This window comes from Camellia sinensis, chromosome 4 (genome assembly GCF_055761805.1).
Source record: "Camellia sinensis isolate YWXY chromosome 4, ASM5576180v1, whole genome shotgun sequence".
NCBI lineage: Eukaryota > Viridiplantae > Streptophyta > Magnoliopsida > Ericales > Theaceae > Camellia > Camellia sinensis.
The window spans coordinates 168,343,197-168,363,237 of NC_138964.1; the positions used below are offsets into that span (position 1 = coordinate 168,343,197).

The window sequence follows — 20,041 nt, forward strand, 5'->3', positions numbered from 1 at the left end:
TTGTCAATGGCCTCATCTTTACTTTTGAGCAAATAGACATAACAATACTTTGTACAATCATCAACAAACATGATGAAGTACTTATTGCCACGACGTGATTGTGTAAACTTTAAGTCACACACATCACTATGCACTAAGTCTAACGGTTTGAACTTCTTTCAATAGAATAAAACGAAGATCTTGTCAACTTCGCTTCAACACAAGTTTCATACTTGTGTTTTGGATTAATCTTAAAAGATGGTATGTGATCTAACTTGATTAATCTACATAAAGATTCAAAGTTCACATGTACTCTACCATACCACAAATTAGAAGACTCAAGCATGTAAGCAGAAGAAAATGCATCTTTATTCATCTTTGGAATAATAGTCATTATATTGAGTTTAAACATACCCCCCAATATATAACCTTTACCCACATATACACCACTCTTGGTCAGAACGACCTTGTCGGAATCAAAAACCATGCGAAAACCATGTTTACTGAGAAGAGACCCTGAGACAAGATTCTTACGAATGTTCGGAACAGACATGACTTCATTCAAGGTTAGCTCCTTTCTTGAGGTTAACTTCAAGATCACCTTTCCTTTCCTGTCAATATTGAGGTAGCAAAGTTTCCCATAAACAACTTCTTACTATATGTAACCGGTTCGAAAGTTGTAAACAGCTTCATCTCAGAGCAGATATGGTGTGTAGCCCCAGTATTAATCCACCATTCTCTTGGGTTTGAACCCACCATATTCACCTCAGAGACAATAACAGACAAGTGCATGTCATCCTCATCATAGGAGTGCTCTTGGGTGTCTTGTATGGCTTCTTCTGCTTGCAGCAGTCACTAGCCCGATGCCCCTCGCTACCACAGTTGTAGCATTTCCCTAAGAACCGATAACTGAGTTCCTAGGGCTTGTATGCCGACTTCTTTGTAACACTAACCCTTGGCCTTAGCTTTGAGCCCTTGTTCACAGGGGACTTCTTCCTCACCCCAGAAGATTTTCCATGCTCAATGACATTGGCTTTTACTAAGGAGGTACTCCCTCATTTCTTTCTATTATCCTCCTCAATTTGGAGTCAGACAATCAGGCATTCAACTGACATTTCCTTACGCTTGTGCTTCAAGTAGTTCTTAAAGTCCTTCCAACCATTGGGAAGTTTCTCAATGATCACAGCAACTTGGAATGACTCGCTCAAAGGCATTCCCTCCGCATGAATTTCATGCAAGATCACTTGGAACTCTTGGACTTGGCTTATCACAGTTTTTGAATCTACCATTTTAAAATCTAGGAACTGGCTAACCACAAATTTCTTTACCCTGACATCCTTAATCCTGTACTTTTTGTCCAGAGATTTCCATAACTCTTTTGCTGAGCTCTTGGTACAAAACACACTATAGAATGAGTCTGCCAAGCTGTTGAACACATAGTTCCGGCAAAGATAGTCTATCTGTTTCCATGTGTCAAGCGCCATGACTTTCTGCCTGTCTGGCTCATTCTCTGCCACGGCTGGAGGAGCCTCGCTCAAAACCTTTTCAAGGTTTAGTGTGGGCAAGTAGAACAACATCTTTTGTTGTCATCTCTTAGAGTTTACCTTAGGAAATTTTTTTGGGCACCCATAGTGACTAAGCAGTCCTCCTAGAACAACTGGAGTAACACCAGGGTTGACTGCAGAGGTCACAGTTGGGGTTGTCAAGTCAGTTGCCCCGGGGTTCAAAGCCGACATTAGTAGTAGCAGGATCATTGGTGACAGTTGCTATTTCTAAAAAAGACAACAGAATATTATTTCTATGTTTCCAGAAATTAAACTTAACCCTTAGAAATTCCTCAGTTGGAAATTTAATTCAAAACTAGTCTCACCACTTAACCAAGAATCGAACATGGTCAAGAATGTTCCCAGGAAGACTGGAGGGGTCACATCGGTCCCACTTAAAATCCAGTTAACCTTTTGACAAAACTTTCAAGAGCATGTTGACTCCTAGTCCGTGAGAAACATTTTTTTTAGAATTAAATTTTCTAGGGATAAATTAGGTTAAAACAAACCAGTTCCAAACTTACAAGCAATTAAAATAAAATTGCTAACAATTATAAGCATAAAAACTATAATATGCCAAGCAAACAACCTTGCTTTAAAAAATTGACAAGTAACTACTACTAAACCTCAAGTAACAAATGCTTAAATTATATAGTTCATAAAAGTCGTTTGTGCAACCCAAATTTATTCATTTTTTTTCCCTTCTTTTGCATAGGTATTTTTGTAAAAAAGGTTAGTAGAAAACCACAACAAAATACAAACAAATAATCTAAGCAAAAAGTAAATATAATAAATTAATTGAAACCATCTAACCAACTATTAATTTTATAATTAACCAATTAATATAAGTTACCAAAACAAAATATAATTTGTAACTTCAAAATTAAATTACAACTTTAATATAAAATTTAATAGTCATGAGTTATTAATTCACAACAAAGATGTAAACTTATAACTCCAAATAAATAAATTAAAACCAAAAATTAATGCACCCAAATAGATAATTTAGATTAATGCACCCAATTAGATAATTCAGATTAATACACCCAATTAAATTCAGAATATTCATGTACACAAATTCATACAAGTTACAAAACTCTATAACTCCAAAAAACATTAAACTAAAATTAATAGGCAAGAGTTATATATAATTGTTACAAACCAATAACCATTTAGCAATTAACATATGCAAATAATTCTAAAAATTAAATTATGTAATCTAGTCTAGAAAATAAAAAGCATGTAACAAATTAAAATCTAGAATAGAATTAACATGTCAAAAATTGCAACACCCATAAATTATATTATAACCTTAAAATTCATGCAAATCATGGTAGGGGAATGATGAACCATACACATAAAATAAGATCATACTAATACAATTAAGTATGCAAAGTATGCTAGAGCATTCTAATTAAACTAAGCAATTAGAGAATAACATTACATAATTTACCATCATTGAATTTCCAAAGGAAAAAAAAAAAAAAAAAACAGTGGACTTTCTATTTAGTACATGTAGTCTACATAAATAACAGAAGCAATAGCATGCAATATGTCTATGACACACATGGATCTATTCACTAGCAAACACAAATATATTAATTTACTCAGAAGGATGAATCAGTGCAAGAAGGCATAAAAATAGTTCTATGTACATGCAAAGAAACAAAATCATGAACCAGCAATTAACCTATAGAAAATGGAACAATAGCCTATTCATATAAATTACTTGAATCTCTAAACATGGAAATTTATACTTTGTATCATTGAAACAGTGCGCAATTCTGCAACAGTACCTAGTAACAATATACAAAGCTAACCTAATTGTCTATATAAATCTATTCGATCAATTTCATAGAAAATATACGAAATTTGTTTTAAGCTTGTTGTCCAAATTGTGAAATTAAATAAATAGATTTACGAAAAAATCAAAATTATATACCAAGAACATATGTTGATAATAATTACAACAGAATTACACAATATAATAAAATGGTAAAGAAACCAAACCGATGCCTGCATGGTAGTAGTTTCCTTAAAACAGATTTTGTCACCTCACGGGTCGAGTGTTTGAGGAATTCTGGCATCTGTCTCTCAGGATACGATGGTCTCTCAGGATACGATGGTCAAAAACCAGTTACGGCAGAAGTACTCTCTATCTAGCTTAACGAACAAAAACTGTGGTAGCACTCTCTCACTATAGAAACTTTCTGGCAAACTGCCTTGTAAAAGGGAAGCAAAAATTTCTATATTGAGACTTGATAGGAGGTCTCAATTTATACATGTATATGGAAGAGAGGAAGAGCTTCCAGCCTTTATGGTTGGTCGTTAAAGCACCATTAACCAGCATTCATAACCCCTTTTCAAAAAGTTGAAAAGTTTGGATGCTAAAAGGGTTCACACCCTTTAGCCAAGAAAGATTTAAATACTCTTTAAAATCCATCTCATGAAGCTAACTTTAAGAGGCAATATCTTATTCAATTCTGAATGGTTTTTGGCCCACTTCAACACAATTAAAGTCACCAAAAAATCATTTTTCCCAATAGATGTTTTGGTTGGTGTTAGACCTCTACAAATGATGCTTGTTGAGGATTTTTTTTAGTGTAATTTGGCCTCCTTTTCTTGTTGTAATTGCCAGAATGTGACAGTTTTAGGTTTTATCATATGTCCTACGAGCTTTACCTTGAGACCCAAATTTACCAACTACCTTTGACCACCAACTTTTGTTCTCAACAATCATCACCATTTTACTATTTTCATAGCCCACTCAACCTCTTGATTTCCCCTATGTCCATTGTCCTTGACAAACATGGCCTAAATCACTTGCTAGGAACTAGGCCTCAACCACTACCTATTTTATAGAAACGATTGAGGCCTTCTCTTACTATTATGTCCTCGTTTGACATAAGACTTTTTGAAGGTTAGAAGTTAATTAGAGCTTATTTTGAAAATTTGGCTAAAAGTTAATTTTTTTAACTTTTTCAAGTTAAATCATCAAAATGTCAGTTTTTAATCTACTTCCTAAACCAAGCCTTAGACAAAGATAAAATAGACTAAAAATTCAATAAGATAAAATATCACATCCAAACCATAAGCATTTCACTTTCTCTCTCATAAAAGACAAAAAATTCAAAAACTTCAATCCAAATAAACTTTTTAATTTCAAACTAATAGCCAAAAAACTAACTCACTTCGCAAACGAAAGGTGAGAGGAAGATTTGTGCCGAACAATGGGCCGAGCTTCACCAACATGGAATTTGGTGTTGGGTGAGAAGACCCTGGGACGCGTCATTGGGCTGGACTGAGGTTATTTGAGGTGCGTTTGGCCAAGCAGGATCCGCACGGAATGTAGTGCCAGGCCGAGCTAGGCCTATGTAGAATATCGTGTCGGCCAGACCCAGCCGAGCTGACTCAGCTGGAGGGCAGAACTACTTTATCGTTAAGTTCCAAGGCAACAGAGTCACGTGAAGACCGAGCTGCGGACTAATACTATCACTGAGGCAGGCGGTCCGTGAGACCGCGGTCAGAAGTCGAGATGCCGAACGATGTGCCTACCTCCAGTCAGTAATGATAGGCTGGTTATGATCCAGCTTGGCACGAAGCGACCAATGTAGTGTTATTGGTTCACAAGTAATAGCCCGGTTGAGCATCCTACGTGGACCAATAAAGAGAAAAGAGAAATACACTCCTGGTATGTGTCAATATCATTTGGCGATACGACAAGCACTGTTTGGAGGTTTTGGTCTCTATACGTGTAAGAAATGTAGAGGGGAGCACAGCCGCCTATCTAGAGAAGAACATCAGAGGAAGTGCGCCCACAATCTCTGAGGTTGCATGGCCAACCTTGAAAAAGAGGAGCATGTAGACGTTGGAGGTAAGCAATTTTGTGCAACTCTCTCTCTCTCTACCGCGCTCTGCCTTCTCTCTTCTCTTAGCAAGCTAACTTGACCATCGGAGGGGTTTTCTAGCAAACCCACCCACCGGGTAGCTTACCTTAATCTTATTTTCAGTGTGACAGAGCTTTAATGGAATGCAACAAGCTTGGAAGCAAGTAAGTATGGAGTGAGGCGATTATTTCTTTCCCCCTACAATTAGTGCCATCTGTGGAAAGCTTTTTGATAGACAACCCTTGTTTTACAAGCTTTTTTGACTGTTTTCCATGGCAAACACTGTCTGTTATCGACGGAATCACTCTAGAGTTAGTCTGGAGAAAAGATGGCACTCCCGCCATTTCGACAATGGCGGGCCTGCAGACCTCCTCTAGAGGGCTATCCAGAGACGCGTGAGACAAACGCGCGAGGAGCACTGATCATTCGTAAAGTCCTGAGGGACGTCGACAGAGAGGAGAATTGCACGCTCAGCGCCTTGAGCATAAACTCAGAGACCAGGACCCCCTCATTCGGAAGATGGCGGCTGATATGGAGACGTTGAAGCAACAAATCAGAGGGAAGGGTGTTGCTGGAGTGGGAAACCACAGTGAGCGCACCCAACCCAGTCGCTCAGGCAGCCAGAGTTTCAAATACTCCCTACCACATTCCAAAAAACATGAAAATGCAACTTCCTGACAAATTGAATGAAACCAGGAGTTGACAAAACTATAAAAAGTCACTAGCACTATCCACAGACACAAAAAAAAAAAAAATATTGAAATAAGTTTAGAAACTTGTCACACATTGAAAAGAGAATAAAAGATAGAACTTTTAATAAAGAGATATATTGAATATTCTTATGAATATGACATTATGGTATGGATGCTAGTTTATATGCATATGTCATCCGCACACGCGCCTGCATCATGGGATTCAAAAGTTGTCAAGTCTTTTGTAAACATTTTTTTTTCTAATAATATAATATAATATTTTGTTTGACATTTTTGATTAATTATTATTTATTTGCTTTTAAAAACTCGGCGGCACTCATAAACTTTTCAAAAGCCATTTTTAAGTATTAGGATCCTATGAAGTATTGCCCCTGCAGTGATCCCTGAAGTGTGTTGATCCGACGGCTGAAAATATAACTAACCAAAATGACGTCGTTTTGGTTAGTAATTTCAAAAAAAAAAAAAGAAAAAAAAAGTTGATTTCATTCAAAATGAAAATCATTCCCTCCAGTATCAACACAGCTGTGTGGCGGGAAAGAGAGAAGAAGACAGAGAGAGAAGAGAGGCGGGAGTGTCGTCCAGCCGTTGCCGCCGTCGTCCCTTCGCCGCCACCATCGCTGAGGTGTGGGAATATTTCATTCATCCCTTTTAACATTGTAAAAATCTATACATATATACCCCAATCCCCATAATTTTTTCGACTCAAATTTTTATGTACTTTTGAGGTTTTTTTGTGGTTGCCATTGTGTTAGTTCATGGAAGATTGAATTTATTATGATTTCTGTTGTAGTTTCTCATGATGATGGATCGAGCTGCTTAGTTTCCAAATTTCGTATGAAAATCTTGTTAATTGTAAAATCAGCCTCTGGGACCAAACTTGTTAATTGTAAAGATTTATTGATTAGCTCCAAACTTGTAGAGTTGATTGTTTCTGGGACCTCATTCTGTTAATAAATTTGAAATTCAGTTTTTTTTTTGTTTTGTTTTTTTTTTTTTTGCATTGTTCTGGCTTAGCAAGAGGACTGGCCCGCACTCAGACTCCCATGTCTTAGAAAGAAAATGAAGATCATTTTTTGAGTTGATCATGGTTGTCATGAATTCAGTATATGTATCGTTTAACTATAAGTTTATAACCCTTCTATGCTTTTTGCACATCATTTAGGCAAACCTTATTTATTTTTTTATTTCATATTAGTAATTTAGATATTATCTTGATCAATATTGTGCAATTGTAGGTTATAGCCATTTGATTGATTTTCTTACCCTTTTCTTTTTGTTTGCTGTGGAGGTGTGGAAACTTGTGGGCATTTTCTTTAATAGGGATGGTTAAAACAAAAAATCAGCTTTAACTGACCTAGATTAAAAATTATCATCATGGTTTATTGTTATGGTTATCACTTTAGCTGATAAGTGATGTTTGTTTTTTAAATGTTTGGTGCAGTCAAAGATAATGTATATTAATAGAAGTATCTTACATTTCATTCATCCCTTTATTTTGTTTGTTTTTGTCATTTAATTTTAATTTTGATTTTGTATGTTCACGTGTTGATTATAAGAAAATTAAGGAATTTGTGTTAAATCTGGATCATTTAAAACATAATTTACCATTGAAGGGATTTGTGCCCCTTTATTTATATAATCTAATATGATTCCATTCTTGTAGTGTTTTTATTTAGTTTGTATTATTTTGCAAACATAATTTACAGTTTTTATGCTAATATTGAGCACTTTTTTTTTTTTTTTTGAAGTGACTTGGCACATTGATATGGAACCTAACAATGCTGAGAATGACAGGGGTGATTGTGATTGGAAGCCTAGAGTTCACATGACATTTGATACAGAACAAGAAGCATATAATTTCTATAATGCTTATGGAGGAAGGATGGGGTTTAGTATTAGAAGGGGTTATGTAAACAAGAACAAGGAGGGGCAAATCACATCAAGGCTATTTGTTTGTTATAAGGAGGGGTTTCAGGGTGTAGACAAGCGAGATCCATTAACAAAATATCCTAGGCAGGAAGTGAGGACTGGTTGTCAAGCCCGACTTATCATTAAGTGGGATAGGAATATTCATAAATTTTTTGTTGGTGAGTTTGTTGAACAACATAATCATATTTTTGTACCAATAGAATGTACGCATATGTTACCATCCCAAAGGAAGATATCTGCATCACAGGCAAACGAAATAGATTTAGCCAAAAACTCTGGAATCCGGCTTAATGCTGCATTTGAGCTCATGGGTAATGAAGCTAGTGGAAGGGAGTCGCTTGGGTTTACAAAAGTGGACCAAAAAAATTATTTGAGAACAAAGAGGCAAAACAGTTTAGCATATGGGGAGGCAGGTAGCATTTTGCAATATTTTCGTGAGAAGACATTGGAGAATCCATCTTTTTTTTACTCAGTCCAGTTAGATAGTGAGGAGCAGATTACAAACATATTTTGGGCCGATGCTCAGATGATCATGGATTATGGGCAATTTGGTGATGTTGTGACTTTCGACACTACTTACAAGTTAAATAGTGCACATAGACCATTTGCGTCTTTTGTTGGATTTAACCATCATAGGGAAACTGTTATATTTGGCGTAGCTTTGATGTATGATAAGAGTGTTGATTCTTTTATATGGCTTTTTAGAAGATTCTTGGAGGCAATGTCAAGTAAGGCTCCGAAAATAATTTTTACAGATTAGGATGCTGCAATGGCTAAGGCCATACCTATTGTCATGCCTAACACAAAACATCGCCTTTGCACTTTGCATTTGATGCAAAATGCATTAAGGCATGAAAATTCTATCTTCAAGGATAAGGAGGTGAAGGATAAGGGGATGAAGAGCGTTTTATCCAAATTTATGTACGACATTGAGGATAAGGATGATTTTATGTTAAAATGGGAGGAAATGCTTGACAAGTATGATGTGCGAGATAATCATTGGTTGAAGTTAACATTTGGGGTCAAGGAAAAATGGGGTTGACCATATGTTAGAAATGCATGGAGTGCGGGTATGAGTAGCACCCAACTTAGTGAATCCTTTAATGCATTCTTGAAGGATTTCATTCAGTCTGATCATAACTTAATGCAATTTTTCATGCATTTTGATCGAGTTCTTTGTGAGAAGAGGTACAAAGAGTTACAAGCCGAATATGCTCTATGCCAAAAGTTGCCAAGGGTGAATATTAAAGTGAAGATTATGGAACAAGCTGTAGATGTTTACACAAATAAAATTTATGAAGAATTTCAAGATGAGTATGTCAAGTCCCTTGAAGTAAACATTGAAGAAACTGAAATTTGTGGTGAGAGTACCATTTATACGATTCTTGATAGTGATGGTGTAAAGGTTAGGAAGGTGGCAGTGGAGTGTGATGGTTCACTCACTTGCAATTGTAGAACGTTTGAAATGAAAGGCATTTTGTGTAGTCATTGTTTAAAGATCCTTAGAGAAACCCTCAAATTCAAAGAGATTCCTTCCCAATATATTCTCAAGAGATGGACTGAAAAAGCAAGAGTCGAAAATGTGAAAGATAGGTGTGGGCATGATATTAAGGTTGATGTAAGATTGCATCAAACTTCACGCTTTAGATCATTGATGGCAATTTTCAGAGCAGTAGCGTGTAGAGCTTCTGAAAGTGAGGAAACATATAACTTGACGGTAGAGAAAGCGGATGACTTAATTGCAAACATTGAAAGCATGTTAAACGCAAAATTCAATATGTCTTTTTCAGATACTATTGAACAATAAAGCCCTCCCGACACATGCCTCGAAAGCTTTGAAGTGGATGGTGTAGTGGATACAAATGTAGTTCAAGCAAAAGGACTCAAACGAAGAGAGTGCACTAGCAAGGGACGAAGGCGGACAAAAGGTGGTTTGGAACTTGCATTGGCAAAGAAAAATAAAACAAGTTCACATAATGCTTCTCAAACTCCAATGTCTATTGCTCCTCAACCTAGTTCACAAAATGCTTCTCAAACTCCTATGTCTGTTGCTCCTCAACCTCCTCCCTTATTTTCGGCGAGTGCTCCTGAACCAGCTCCCTTGTTTTCACCGAGTATTCCTCAATCAGCTCCTTTATTTTCAATAAGTGCTCCTCAACTTCCTCCATTCTCGACGTGTGTTCCTCAACATAATGCTTCGTCTACTCAATTTATGTATCTCGCCTATGATGTAAGTTAGTTTAATAAGAAGTTTTATTATGACTTATTTGTAAATATTTTGTACCATTTTAAATTGATATGTGTTTGTTATTGTTGCAGCCAAGTATTCCATTTTCGACGTGTGTTCCTCAAGTTAATCCTTTTTCAATGCCATCGATGTATTCCATCCATGGAAGCTATCAAGCCTTGCTTAACAATGCAAGCGGTTATGACTTGCAAGCCTCGAATAGTCCTGCATATAATCAAGTAATTTATTTTTCACCTTTCCTTTTTTATTTTGCCATTCATTCATTTAAAGTTCCATTTTATTTTATGGTTCCTTATATATATTTGTTTTCTTTTTTAGGTACTATATGGGAATGTGGATCACACGTCAATATCATAGCGTTGAATTTTTTTGTTGGATATGTAATATTGAACACTTTTCATGTGAATGTAGAAATTTCTGAAATTTGTAAACTTTTTTGTTGGATATGTAATATTGAAGACTTGGCAGATTGTACTGAAATTTGAATGTCAAAATGACCTTAAACTTTTTTTTTATGTGAATGTTGATATGTTGTTGAAATATGTGCTGAAATGGTGCTGAAATTTGTGTTGATATGTTGCTGAAATTTGGTTGAAATGGTGCTGAAATTTGTGCTCATATGTTGCTGAAATTTGTGCTGCTATGTTTGTGAAACTTGTGCTGATATGTTGCTGAAATGGTGCTTAAATTTGTGCTGATATGTCGCTGAAATTTGGCTGAAATGGTGCTCAAATTTGTGCTGATATGTTGCTGAAATATGTGCTGAAATGGTGCTCAAAGTTGGCTGATATGTTGCTGAAATGGTGCTCAAAGTTGGCTGATATGCTGCTGAAATTTGTGTTGATATGTTGCTCAAATATGTTCTGAAATGGTGCTAAAAAATAAACAGAAGAGAAGCCCAGGCAGACTCAACTTCACATCATACTTGACATAGCAACACATTTAGGTTATGTTCAAATCATGGAAATCTCATTCTAGTTTGATATCAGCAAAAAAATAAGTTTATTAGGGCAACGAACATGATTTCCACCAATTCTCAATAATCATAACCCTTCAATTTGAATAAAACATTATTCCATTTGAATTTCCAAAAATTTGAAAATACATGTTTGGTCATAACAATGGTGATCAATTGAGTGGGACACAAATCTGAGCATCACAAGAGGATATAGATCATTGGAGTGTCCTGATTTACATCTCAGAAATAAGAAGAGGACCACTCTCTCTATATCCAACACAGTAATCAGCAATGGGCCACTGATAACATTTTCATGTACCATCAAAGTTAACAAATGGCAACAGTCCATGGAAGTCTATATATGTATACATGGACCATTGTCCTTGATATCTTCAGTAACAACATAAACTAAAAGCACAAAAACAGTAACATACCATACCAATAATCCAAACCAACAATCCAAACAAACAAACAAAGTTAACAACCAACTTAATTTACACATAATATTTAGTTCACAAAAGGCGAAGTCCAAATCCGAATTTAAATTACACTTAATTTTTAAACAACAAAAGAAGTCCAAATCCAAATAACATTATTACAACGGCGTAGTGCAACCTTTTCCCAAGTTGTCTAATCTCTACAACCATTTGTTTACTTTCTTTCGTAAACTTTGTACCCATCTCTTTCAGCTCATCATTGGACACAATCACTTCGTTGGCCAAAGAGTTGATATTACAATTGTCGTCGCTTTCCTCCCTTATCATCTTCAACAATTGACGCTACTTATGTACAGGCATCCACCACTCAAAGAAGCCGCATCCATTGGTGTTGTTTGAAGGGCAAGCAAAGTATACCATCCTTGGATTGCCTTTTGACTCTGAAATCCTGAATGCTGCTCTCACCCTGCAACGACATTTTCGATTTCTAAACTGAATTTCACTAATATCAGTCATAGATGCATTTGATGTTGACATTTTTTTGCCTGACATAACAACAATGGAACAAAAATGAGTAGGACTCAAATTCTAAATCACACGAAATGGATAATGGGAGTGAATCACATCAAATTCTAAATCACATGTAATGGGTAATGGGTAATTGATCAGTGGATTTTGATATATATTTCTTATTGGTATGAAATGTTTAGATATGGTAATATGTTGTTTTGATTTATGAAAGGCATTATCAGAGTAAGTATGCATGAACCCTTTAATTGCTAGTGTTGCATTTTCGAGTATTGTCAATTTATTCTTATCCTTCTCTGAGTCATAAAAATATACAGTTAGAAATAACAAGGGCCATTGGATGAAAGGAATTAAGGCACTGTTTGGATGGATGGTTTTCAAACTAGTGGATTCAGGATTAAACTTTTTTAAAAATGTAGGAGAGTTGATTATTATTGATAGACTGAAAAAACTAATGGGGAAGAAAGATTTGACTTAGAAGATAAGTATTTTCCTATGATTTTACCCAATTAGAATATGTGCATTGTTATTTCAAATCCATTATAATTTATCATGAGTCACGACAAAACTCTCAAAGTCAATCAACAACCAAATTTAAATTTGAGTTGTCCCCATGAACAATAAGTTTTCAAATCTTTTTTCCTTAAAATCCATAATCCAAATACACGAAATATGTACACACTTTTTGTCATCTCAAAGTAGTAAGTGATGTGAAAAAGGAAATATTTTTTCAGACTCTAAATTCCAATATGTCTAGGGAATTCCAAAGCCTCAATAAAATGAGAAGTAAATAAAAAGATTAGCCCTGTAACAACTATCATCATCATACCGACAAAGACCCAATTGCAAATTGAAGAATAAAATATACCCAATTCACCAAAAACACCAAAAATAGGGCTTTCAATTTCTAATTCACACATAAGTTTGTTAAATTTCTCATCAAATTGTTCTATTCCAGTATTTTCCATTAGGGTTTTTGTACTACAATTGAAAATTTTGACCTACCAAAACATTTCCCTTCCCCCAATGTCAGATCCTATATGAAATTCAAATTTTTTTTAACCATATCTCAAAAAACAAAATTCAGATTGGAGGATTAACAAAACACTATATACACAAAGATTCTTGTATAAACATCATGATCACATTTACAATGACAGAGTGTGCCAAGTTTAGATTTTCTCTAATTTTTGGATTCAAAGCCCTAATTTGTTATGTTTGAAGGATGAACGAACTTGTGCTCTTTTCCTTCAATCTACTGGAGTATGGCGGGGCAGCAGCGAGTCGGGGGTGGATCGGAAGCTCCTCCTCTCAGCCCTTTTCGTTTTCTCTGTCTCTGTCTCTGTCTCTGTCTCTCTTCTCTGTAATGCTTCACGTATCACAGAGCTGAGGGAATTTTGAATGAATTCAATTTTTTTTTTTTTAAATTACTAACCAAAACGACGTCGTTTTGGTTAGTTATATTTTCAGCCGTCAGATGAACACACTTCAGGGATCACTTCAGGGGCAATACTTCATGTAAGATAAATTGATAGAGAAAGAATAAATTGTATGTATTATGATTGATGTATTGAATATGTTTTATAACACTCTCATTTATAGAGAGTAAATAGGGTACATTGGATGCTAACCCACCGAAAGCATAAAGATACAACATCATTAGTATGACAGCTATATATTACACTATATTACACTAACACTATAATACACTAACACTTCAGAGGATTCTGATATCATTTTTAAAGCTTTAAATGTCTTGGTCCTCAACTTTGCCACTACAAAATTAATTTTTAAAAATAATTGTTTGTAAAGGTTGTTGCTGTTACCATTATCATTTAAAAAAAAAAAAACACCATTTAAAAATATATATATATTTAAAAACAAGCCAAAAAAAAAAAAAAAGCTCTTGGACAAAAGCTCAAGCTCTTCTCCTATAAGACCGTTATCATGCATAGGCTCATGGATAACAACCCAAAATCACGCATAGGCTCCTGGATATCAACCCAAAAAGAGGCCGGTAAGACCCAAAAATGGGCATGCTAGAATTAGGGGTGAGTGCGGATAAGTTGGGATTATGAAATTTCTAATGTGTCATTCGTTTGTTGCCCGTTAGATTGGTACATTGGAGAAAATCAATCCGCATCTGTCTGCCAATTCAGTGGATGTGGATTGAGCAAATTAGCAGATGGATGCAAATCAGTTTGGTGATTTAAAATTTTATAAATTTTCAATATAATTTAATTTGTATACTTTCTCAAAAAAATAAAATAAAAAGTATTACAGTCAATGACTTAAAAAAGTATCACAATCACTGAATATTTCATCCAAAGAAAGAACGTTTTAAACTTTAGAATATTATAATCACTGTATATTTCATCCACATATCACAATCATAGCATGCCTTATTCACATAAAGTATTACAATCTGTGATTTTTAAAATACAAAAATAATTCGAACAACAAAAACTATGAATAGAGTAGTAGTAGAGATTGTATGTCTCTATATTATTACATCTATATTTGTTTTTGAAAACAAAACCCAACCGGCATATATCATCTTTTTTTATTTATTATTTTTAAAGTTAGATTTAAAAACCAAAAAATATAGATAAATAATACATTTATTTTTTTAAATTCAAAAAATATATTCAAATTGAAAACTCTGTTTCAACAGAATATATTTAACAGAATATTTAAACTCTTTTTCAATTAAAAACACAAAGAGAATATCTAAATTAATTGAAAACACAAAATCTTACAAATTACTTGGGGTGCTCGCGGTTTGGCGGTTCGATTGGGGTCAAAGGAACTTCAAATTCGTCATCCGTCCAAAACTAGACGGATCGAAAAAAATCAATTTGCAACCTTCCATTCGTCATCATGCATCCATCTAAAATGTGACGGATCGATTTGGTTCGATCGATTTGAATGGATCGGTATATTCCCTACTCACTCCTAGCTGGAACATTTTCTTGCAATCTACAGAAAGACGGCTATCCCACAGTAAGACCAAAAATTGGCATGTGGAGATGTTTTCATTTCTAATGGTGGTATTTAAAAAAAAAAAAAAAGGAAGGCGCTGGTCACAAATTTTCCAATGCAACTTTGCAGAGAATGGTGCGCAAGCCTAAAAAAAATGGCAACAGAGGATTGCCTACAGAGGCCAACAATAGAAAAAAATACCACAGTTCAAAATTTACTTTGACATTATAAATTGAGGGTGTTAAACTAATAATTTGTAATGTGAATTTGACAGCCACAAGCTGCATTGTGGCTGCCGTCAGTTCACGCACCAAAGATGAATGTGTGCTAGCGTGCACCATTTGAGTTCACATTGTATTGATTGCCTATAAAAAAAGAGAAAAGTTAGGGATCATGAAATTTATGAAAATAATCATGAAAAATTTGTGACATTTAGATTACCTTGATTAGTATGTGGTGCTTTATTTTAAGTGTAATCCAAAGATCATAAATCTTTCATGATCACTTTTATAAATTTTTTTTCATGATACATAACATTGCTCGCAATTTGAGATTCATGCACTGAGTTCTGAGTAATCAAGTACAATTCTCTCTCTCTCCCTCTCTCTCTCTCATCTTCATCCAATTCAACCACCTTACTCTCCTCTCAATTGATTCATCTTCATCCAATTCAACCACCTTACTGTCCTCTCAATTGATTGCCCTTACCCCCCCCCCCCCCCCCCCCCCACACACACACTCACACACAAAAAAAAAAAAAACACACACACACAAATCTTGTACAGGATACCATTAACTGTAAAGTATCTATTTCCAATTTTTTGCTTTCATCCACCTCATATTGCTCCTGCATTCCTCCTAACCCAGTGGTGGTTTTAAGTCCTAGTATGTACAATAGGTAATAATAGGAAACGCATTAGAGTGGTGTTGATTATCGAACAAAATAATTTTAGTTTGATCACCATAGTTGTTCACTCATGATACAAGACATACATTGTACAATAATGGGTATCATTTATTCTGTAACAGTAAATAACACATCCAAGTAAAAGATTAAATCAACTTTCGTACCATAATCTTCATGCTTTCCTTTTCCTATTTTTCTTTTCCTTCCTTTTAAAGTCGTCGCTATATGAAGGGCTCATGATTCAACCGGAATTTGTGCTATTTTTCCCTGCTAAGCTTTTGTGTTAGTATTGCTCACAATAGTGAAGAGCTTCTTTAATGAGCCTATCAAAGTTATTGTAGGATAACCCTCCAACATCAGTTGCTTCTTCTGCTTCCTTCTTTAATTTGAGAGCTTTCTTTCGCATTTGCTTCCCCTTATCACCTTCCAACATTTCATTAATAAGTGCTACAATTTCATTGCGCTTCACATCATGATTAACCTCCATTCCAATCCCCCACTCGGTGCATGCATATCGACAATTTGTTTGTTGCTCAGCAAAGAAAGGCCAACAAATTATGGGTACTCCTCCACATATGCTTTCCAATGTAGAGTTCCAACCACAATGTGTTAGAAAGACACCAATTGATGGGTGGGAAAGTACTTGTTCTTGTGGGCACCAACTTACTAGCAATCCTCTATCTGTAGTCTCCTCAACAAAGTGTTCAGGCAAGATTGCTGAATCGCCCATTACAGTATCAGGTCGAACGATCCAAAGAAATGGGTGCTTACTATTTGCAAGCCCCCATGCAAATTCCTTCAGATGTTGGTCTGTCATGACGGTTATACTTCCATAGTTGACATACACAACAGAGTTTGGTTCCTTCGTATCAAGCCATTGGAGGCATTTTGTGTCTTCCTTCCATAAACTTGAATTAAGTGGCTTGAATTCACCATCAATCACCTGCTTGGATAGCAAAGAAAGTGGCCCAATAGTGTAAATGTTATGGAACTTGGACGCGATAGCCTGCAATACTTGATGCTCCAATGTGTCGAAAGTGTTGAAGATGATTGCAGATGCTTTTAAGCAATTTTGTACTTCCTCACTCAGGTAATTGAACAAGATGTCATTAGGATCTGTGGTTCTGATAAAGGATGGCATGTCCTTGAGCCGAATGTTTCTCATGCCAGGGATCCAATCTATAGTTGCGTCAAGAGAGCCATCTCTTTGGAAACTCTCATCTGGAACACTCAAGGCCATAATTACATTCTTTTTTCACTTTAATTCCAAAAAATTGAAGCAATAATATTCAAACAATTATATAGATATATATATTCCATGCATGGTAAATCAATAAAATAAATAATCAAGTCATGCAAATCTTCTTGGGCATAGCATAATGTGTTTTAGAGTATATATAAAAGCATTAATAAACAAAGAGCATTGTCATTCTGGCCTAAAAGTTAAACCTATAATCAGAGATATGTCAAGAAGATGATTAGTGATCACTAATCATTTTCTTAACACATCACTGGGTCTAAAAAGTGAGTCTAAAAAGTAGACTTTTATATCATTTTCCTTAAAGAAAGAGAAGCACACCTACTCACTAATCAGTCAGAAAAAGTAATCAATCTCAATTACACATTAATTTGTTTTTTTTGTAAACTTTTAGACATTATTGTACGTGAAGTGACATTTTTTTAGTTAAAAGTCGTCTATATATTTACCAATTTTGTTTTTATAGTACTTGTATTATCTATACTATTATATTAAAAAAATTCTACAAAAAGGTACATAAGACCTTAAGTTTAAGGTAAAAACAATTTTACCACTTAGACAACATATGTATTATAATGATAATTTCACTAACATATATTTTAATTCTTATTTATTTAAATTACACATAATTCTTTGAAAATTAAGGAGAAAATAACGTTTGTGATAAAATTAGAAACCATTGGAAGGGAAGATTGGCATAAGAATTAAATATAACAACAATGCTTGGTAATCCAAATTTTCATGGTTTGAATGTCTCAAAACGACAAAACAAAGTCATTTTGAGATAAAACGACGTCGTTTTGATGCATTCGAATCATTCGGACCACAAATTCGAGTTACCAAACAATTCCTTAAATATAATGAGTATTTTGAAGAAGAGGAAGTAAGTAAGTAATACCTTTGAATGGGAAAATGCCTCTTTGGACAAGTTGAGGAAAGTGAAGGTAGGCCATGAAGCCACAAGCCGATGCAGTCCAAAATTGCACCTCTGGAATCCCAGCTTCTTCTGCGGCTTTCATGGCAAAGTTCATAATTCCATCAGATACTACGCACGTAACAGCTGGCACTTGCCGCGATGCAATCGAGTTGTTGTTGTTGTTGAGCTTATTTAATAAAACTCGAAAGGGATCCAAACAGTTGTCTCGAATTGCGATGCAGAGGGTCGGAGGATCTTGAGTGGCATCACGATCGGACGGTGGCAGCCCATCCGGTATAGTCTCAAACTGGAAATCAGCAAAGCCCTTTAGAAATTCAGGACCTTTGGATTGAAGCAAGCGTCTGTGGTTGAACTCGGTGTTGACGAAGGTGATGTAGAAGCCTCTAGAGTGTAGAAGCTTGGCCAGTTGCATCATTGGGTTTATGTGACCTTGTGCTGGAAAGGGTACACAAACGGCATGGGGCTGCTTTCTGCTACCCATAATAACTAATATCAGCAATGCCAATTCAAACTGTAAAGTTAGTCTGTTTGTATAGAGCTAGAGGTCACTTAATTTAAGCATGTATGCATGGTGTACTTATTTATAAAGGATGCCAATTGAAAATGAATATCGTATATCCATCCATTGGTATATCAATTAGTATATTAATAGATAGTGTGACATAATTTTAAAAATTTTAAATTTTTTTAACTTGTATAATAGGTGAGATTATAATTTTAAAATAATAATATCATAACATATATTTATATACTAATACCGTATTTGGTTATGGAATTTGAGAAGAGATTTAAAATGTGAACCCTTGGATTGATTCAATCCAACGGCTAAAAAATGTCCAAGACAAATTATATTTCAATGGTGGTGATTGAATCCTACGGTGAGTGGGTTTATTCTTCCCTTCCATCCATCCATCCATCCATCTATCTCTCTCTCTCTCTCTCTCTTCAAAATTTAAAATTGAGTTTTCTCCCTCATCTCTCACTCTCAGAGCTCACTCTTAAAAGAACCAGCAGATCGGCATCAACACATAGCAGATCGCCGGTTTCAAAGAAAAGCAGCATCAAAGAAAAGCAAAGATAGAGAGAGTGCGAGGGTGTGCAATGCGTATTTATACACACATTCGCACTCTCGCTCTCTCTTTCTCTCTCTCTGTAAATTGTGTTTGAAGATGGTGGATTTCGCTCGCGTACAGAAGGAGCTTCAGGAATGCAACAAAGACAACGATTTCTCGGGCATAAGCATCAAGCCTAAAGGCGACAATCTCACGCATTTGGCCGGAATGATTCCTGGTCCCCTCACTACTCCTTACGAAGGCGGCACTTTCAACATCGACATTATCTTGCCCGGTAATCTTTTCTTCTTCTTCTTTGTTTTCTTTCAATTTTTTTAGGGTTTTAGATCAATTTATTGTCGCTTTTAGCACTGATGTTACATATATGTATATATGTTTGCAAAATTTGAGTCTGGAATTTAGGCCTAGGGTTTTTAGTTCTATTCTGGTCAACTAAAAATTGTATATTTTTTGCTTCAATTTTAACCTTCTGTTAACATTTTGCTACTATAAGAGAATGGAAAAGTGACAAAATTGATCATTTGAGATGTGGGTTCCATAGTCTGGTTATAAAATTGGGTTACGCGTAGGAGAAAGGGAAGATATATACAGATCTTTTGCATATTTGTAAATAAACCAGTTTTTGAGTGATAATTTTGGTCATAAAATTGGAATAGGCGGC

The 20,041-nt window shown here is 35.3% G+C and overlaps 2 protein-coding genes and 1 pseudogene across 2 annotated transcripts; 2 read left to right on the forward strand and 1 right to left on the reverse strand.

Moving 5' to 3' along the window:
- The first annotated feature begins 7,888 nt into the window (after positions 1–7,888).
- LOC145824210 (protein FAR1-RELATED SEQUENCE 5 pseudogene) lies at positions 7,889–8,812 on the forward strand (annotated as a pseudogene).
- A 312-nt stretch (positions 8,813–9,124) lies between these two features.
- Positions 9,125–9,859, forward strand: LOC145824211 (protein FAR1-RELATED SEQUENCE 1-like). Its single transcript, XM_082923832.1, has one exon. It carries the CDS (start codon positions 9,125–9,127, stop codon positions 9,857–9,859), a length of 735 nt encoding a protein of 244 aa, XP_082779958.1.
- A 6,273-nt stretch (positions 9,860–16,132) lies between these two features.
- On the reverse strand, positions 16,133–19,096 carry LOC145789665 (linamarin synthase 2-like). Its single transcript, XM_082866847.1, has 2 exons — positions 18,269–19,096; positions 16,133–17,333 (listed from the first exon to the last, which is right to left on the reverse strand). Exons 1-2 carry the CDS (start codon positions 18,786–18,788, stop codon positions 16,396–16,398), a joined length of 1,458 nt encoding a protein of 485 aa, XP_082722973.1. The 5' UTR covers positions 18,789–19,096; the 3' UTR covers positions 16,133–16,395.
- Positions 19,097–20,041: the final 945 nt, after the last annotated feature.